The following is a 6,122-nucleotide window of genomic DNA, read 5'->3' on the forward strand; positions in this document are numbered from 1 at the left end:
TCCACGGCGGTCTGGTTGTTGATGTACACATCAAAGATCAAATTGTTAAGCGAAGCACTAACAATGTCACAGAAATGCATCCTTATGAAGTAAGTGAACCCACGCGCAACTTGAAATGCCCATGTAATGTTAAACTTCTGATCCACTACTCTGGCATCGGCCATTTCTTGAGCAGTGGCATAAACCCAATTCGGTGCAATATCAACCGACTCTCCCGCAGGATACTTGACTGATTTTGGATCCTTGGTCACGTTCCGAGCACTACCAGGGTTAACAAGAAACAAATGATCTGAATTCCACATCCTCCACAAAGTATCATTTCTTGGTGTCAACTTTGGACCTCCCATATTCACTCTATATACCGTCTCTAAAGCAACCGATGACGGGATAACAAAACCAGGCCCCATAGGAATCGGGACAACGCTGAAATCAAACTGACCCTCAGGCATAGAAACCACTTCTATCCCATTGATAAATGCAACCGAGCCACTAGCCGGAGACAATGTAAGTACTAAATTACCCGAACTACTCGATCCACCTATTTCGACTACATATTCCTTCAACAAAGGTTCCTTTTTTCCCAATCTTGAAAACGAGAAATCACGAAGCAATGTAATCCCATTTGCCAGAACAGAAAAAACAGCTGATTTTAGGTTGTGCTGGTTATTCTTAACAGCGTAAAAATGCAACCTTAACCAATGTCGACCAATTTGCTTCGTACTAATAGTGTACACAGAACTTTTAGTGAACACTCTAGCAGAGTTATGAAGTTCAGACAACAAACCATTTTCATTATTTGAGACAGAGATAAGTGAATTCGTCGACAATCCCACATCAGAATCACCAAAATCAGGTTCGAAAACTCTTCCATCTTCGACTTGTATAGATTTACTACTCCCACAGCTAATCAAGAAACAGTCTATTGGGGTAAAAGAAGCAAAACCAAATGACAAAAAACTGAGAAAACACACAATGCTAGCAGAAAACAAGAACAACCCTTTTAGAGAAACCATTTTTATTTAAAGATACAACTGGAGAAAACAGTCTATTAGGGTAAAAGAAGCAAAACCCAACAACACCATACCCAGTGAAATCCCACAAGTGAGGTCTACAGAGGGTAGAGGGTAGACCGTACGCAGACCTTACCACTACCTCGTGGAGGTAGAGAAAGAGAGTCTGTTTCGGAAAGACCCTCGACTCAAATGCAACAAATCCAGGTACAAAGAAAAGGTAAAGAAGCAAAACCCAACAACAACATACCCAATGAAATCCCACAAGTAAGGTCTAGAGAAGGTAGATGGTACACAGACCTTACCACTACCTCGTGGAGGTAGAGATAGAGGTTGTTTCCAAAAGACCCTCAGATCAAATAGTACAAAAAAAAAAAAGGTAAAGAAGCAAAACCCAATGACGAAAAACTGAGAAAACACACAATGCTAGCAAAAAAACAAGAACAAAGAAACCATCTTTATTCAAAGATACAACTGAGGAAACACACAATGCTAGCAGAAAACAAGAACAGTCCTTTTAAAGAAACCATTTAAACAGTGTTAAAAGGACAGTTTGGTGCCTAAGCCTATTGGGGTAAAGAAGCAAAACCCCCAATAATCAAAAATCAAGAATACACACAATTCTAGCACAAAACAACAACAGCCCTATCTAAGAAACCATCTTTGTTCAAACATATAACATTACAAAACTGAAAACAAAAACAAAAAAATATGAAATAGACACATTTCTTGTGAAATTCAGCTGAAATGCAAAAAAAAAAAAAAGGACATACCAGATTTGCATGAAAGAGTAAAATGAGTAAAATTTAGGAAAAAGGTGAATAAAAGTGTGAGTTTGAAGGTGGGGTTTTATTGTGTTTTCCAAGAATTTAGAACTTTTGGGTCTGTTGGGTGAGTGAGGGTGTATTTTCCGTTTTAATTTGTTTGTTTTATTTTTATTATTTTTAAATAACATATTTAAGATAATAATAATATATTCATTATGATATCATAAATTAAATTTATGAGAAAGTAACGTATACATAGATCTTACAATTACCTCTTATAAGTAGATTCTCAGCATGTTTAAAACAACCAGAACAAAAATAACATATCCAATATTATATCACAAATTAACATCTTAGGAGAATAACGTGTACACAAATCTTGCTACTACCTTGAAGGTAGAAAAATTATTTTTGGTAAACCTCAATATGTTTAAGACAATAGATTAAAGAATATTTTGGCATAGACAATTTAGCTTTCAATGGAGGCTTCATAGACTGCATTGAGCAGATGCGGATCCAAGATTTTCAGTGAAGGGGTTTAATAGTACATATACGGACTAGTCGAAGGGGTTCAACCTCTACTATTTATACATTAAAAAAAAATTTATCATGTAAAAATAGTATAATTTTCAGACGAAGAGGGTTCGGATGAACCTCTGGACCCTATGTAGATCCGCCACTGCCATTGTGTTTTATGTTTCAATATGACATGATGTATCAAATTTGGTTATAAGACTTTCCCATGATACATTTTATGTATCTTTAATTTAACACTATAAATTCATATTTTTATTTTCTTTAACTTCGTAGCAATGACAAAGTCAGAATTATGTTAAGAATGTTTAAAATTTAATATATATATATATGCGTGAAAAATAATACTAATTTATATAATTCATATAATTCTTTTGGTATAACTTTTCAACTAGGGGTTCGACTCAAGCTCAACTCTTTGCTACATATAGCTACGCCATTTCTTTGTAGCAAATTAAATCAAACAAATAAATTGAAACGGAATAAGAATAAATTAATTTTTTTTTATTTTTTTTTGGAACAAGTTGTGTGTTGACATTAAAGATGGAAGCTTTAGGGAATTGAAATAGGTAGATAACTAATTAACACAACACACAGACAGTATACAACTGTCACTTTTGTTATTAGTATTATTTTAATAACTGTCTGCCATGTCTCTAGATTCATTGAGTTGACCAACTTTTTTGTTCTAATTTTATAATAAATGCTACATATCCATATTTTGTTTTTGTCTATTTTTCTTTTTTTTTTTGGGGTGAAAATGAATTTTTATTAAATTATAATTTGCATACCTTATACATTTTGTTGATGTTGATTGAGATATTTATTTAATCCCCACCAATCATATTTCATTATTAAAAAAATAGTTTGATATATGAAATATTCATGCGATGGACAGGGGCGGAGCTAGCCTTCTGTTTGGGGGTTCGACTGAACCCCCTTCGAAAGAAAAATATATTATTTATACATGGTTAAAATTATTTTTTATGTGGTTATAGTAGGTGTTGAACCTCCTTCGACTGAGTTTTCTATGAATATGGAACCCCCTTAGTTGAAATTCTAAGTTTTCTTTGAATATGGACCCCCTTCGCTGAAATCTTGGTTCCGCCTCTGGCCATGGATGATATATTCTAATGTAAGAGTTAGTGATTGATGGTTATTTTGTGATTAATATTTTTTTAAAAAAATAATCTTTTACTATTTTTTGAAATCACATAATTAGACAACGAGAGTCTTTTGAATATATCCTCTCTATCTTCACGAGATAGGTATAAAATCTGCGTAGACTTTAACCACCACAAACCTCATTTGTGGAATCTCATTAGGCATGTTAATCGATGTAAATAATTAGATGATTCAAGATTTAAAATCAAAGAATATAATATATTATTATCGTGAGCAAGGGGTCTATCGGAAACAATCTCTTTATCTAATCTCTAAGGCAGTGATATGGATTGCGTACACTTACCCTCCTAGACCCCACTTGATGAAAATATACTGGGTACATTATTGTTGTTGTATAACGTATTATATATTCAATATATATATATATATATATATATATATATATATAATATTGTTGTTTGCTTTTATATTTTTTGTTTGTCATATTTGTTATCTGACCTGAGCCGGGGTCTATCGGAAACAACCTCCTTATTTCATCTGAGATAGTGGTATGAACTGCGTACATTTTACCCTTCTCACACCTCACTTTATCGGAATATACTGGGTATGTTGTTGTTATATATATATAATCTATTTTATATCTATATCTATAATATATTAAAAGTGTGAAGACCCTTAGAAAAAGTGATTTGAACTTTTTGTCCTTCATTAAAAGTCTTTGCTTTAGATAAAATCGTCTTTTCACTACTTTTTTCAAATATTTTAAAATTTAAAATAAAATAAATATACTTATGGTAAATTTTTCCATATTAAAAGTTATTAAAATTAATGATAATTAATATTTGCATTTCCTTATTAGAATTATATACCTTAAATATATTAGGACTCCTATTTATTATCTAAGTCGCAGCACCATACCTATTTCACGTGAACTGGAATACCTAACAACAATTTCTCTTCGCTGTATAAAAAGTTTTTGTGCATAGTATTTATTTTCTGTAGCTTACTGATTTTCTTTTGTTTTCTAACGGGATTTGTTTGTGTTTTTCAGTGATTTGGTTGCTACAACTTATTCACTTTTTTTTTTTTTAGTTGTTTAAGGATATGAAGATTGCAAATACACTTCTTGATTTTTTATGTTAAACGTCAAGCGGCCAAGGTAAAGTTTCTTGACAAGCATCACATTGGCAAAATTTATAAGTTTATTTATTGTATTTGAGTTATCAGTATTTATTAATTGTTAAACAAGTTAAAAAGTTTTAAATTATTATTGTGAATTGGGTCGACATCTTTTTTGTCGAAGAAGTAATTGAAAAAATTAAAAATTTATCGCTTTTTTTATTGATTATTAAATTTTTTCTTATTCAATTTATGTAAAAAATTCTAATCTTTAGAAATTTAAATAATTCTCTCTAATCTATTTCACATATTCGTAAGATATTTTTGCGATTTACTGTTTTTGGTTTGACTGTTAATATTTTATCTTATTGAGAATTCTTTTTTCATGTAAACAATAAGATATCAATATAATCTACTCTTAAAGAATTTTATTTACGGGGAGATTGTGTAAGCTTTTGTTTTTCACTTTTAACTTTATGCTGAACTTATTTGATCTCATGTTTATTGAGGTGAATGACAAATGTCTAATTAATTAGATTCTTCTGATAATGAAGATATTAAATATTTTTATCTGTGTTCAATCACATTCAATTAAATTAAAATTACACTTAAAAGAAATATTTTACAACTCAAACATGCATGTTGTTTAATGATATAGTAACTTTTAAAAAATATATATACTCACTAAGATTAGGTACAAATACAAATATATTATAGTTCTTAAGCTAATGTTGCTATTATTTGATACTTTGACATCATTTAAAAATTTGTTTATTTTCCTTCTTGACTGGATCATGCACGTTAAATAACACGTTATTATTTTATTATTATAAATTATATTATATTATATTATATTCTTTTTAAATTTAACCTTTTATATTGATAAAAAATACACGTGCAACGCACGTAAAAATAAACTAGTATATATATATATATATATATATTAATCAACATTTAATAGATTATTCAATTTGTATTTCTTTGTTCCCTCAAATAAAAAAAAAATATATTGAAAAAAGAAATATGAGCATGGAGAAATTCCCTCTAAATCCATCTTATGTTATGTGGGGCTTTCTGCACGACATCACGTGCAAATCACATGCGTCAGTTTTAATCCCCAAATTAAAGTAAATCACGTGGTCCATCCTGTTAAGATCCAGTTTAGTTCTTTAATTAATATTTAATATAAATATTTTTTTGAACTCAAATTAATCAAATCGTTGTTTGTGTCAGTTACACTCCAATGTTTCCCATATTAAACAATTAAAAATTTAGATTTTTCTTCTATTTGAGAAAATAAATATTCCTTCGGCTTTAAAATGATTGACAGATTTTAACTTGACACGATATTTTAGAAAAAGTGTGAAAGAATTGTAGACAAGTCGGTTGCTAACGAAAGTAGCATGGTAAAAAGCATTGTAGACAAGTCAGTTGCTAGTGCAAGTAGTGTGACCAAAAACATTATAGACAAGTCAGGTGTCGGGGTAGAGGAAGTAGTGTGACAAAATATATTGCACACAAGTCGGTTGGTATCGGAAGTAGCGGGACAAAAAACGTTGCACATAAG

General features: G+C 30.7%; 1 protein-coding gene across 1 annotated transcript; it reads right to left on the reverse strand.

Annotated features, from left to right (window-relative positions):
• Positions 1 to 8: 8 nt before the first annotated feature.
• Positions 9 to 1,956, reverse strand: LOC124885450 (receptor-like protein kinase THESEUS 1; the record flags this gene model as incomplete). The annotated part of the gene is made up of 1 exon (XM_047405204.1): positions 9 to 1,956. A coding segment is annotated over exon 1 (1,005 nt), but the record flags the coding sequence as incomplete, so codon positions are not given.
• Positions 1,957 to 6,122: the final 4,166 nt, after the last annotated feature.

The sequence above is a fragment of the Capsicum annuum genome, unplaced genomic scaffold (genome assembly GCF_002878395.1).
Source record: "Capsicum annuum cultivar UCD-10X-F1 unplaced genomic scaffold, UCD10Xv1.1 ctg75927, whole genome shotgun sequence".
Classification (NCBI taxonomy): Eukaryota; Viridiplantae; Streptophyta; class Magnoliopsida; order Solanales; family Solanaceae; genus Capsicum; species Capsicum annuum.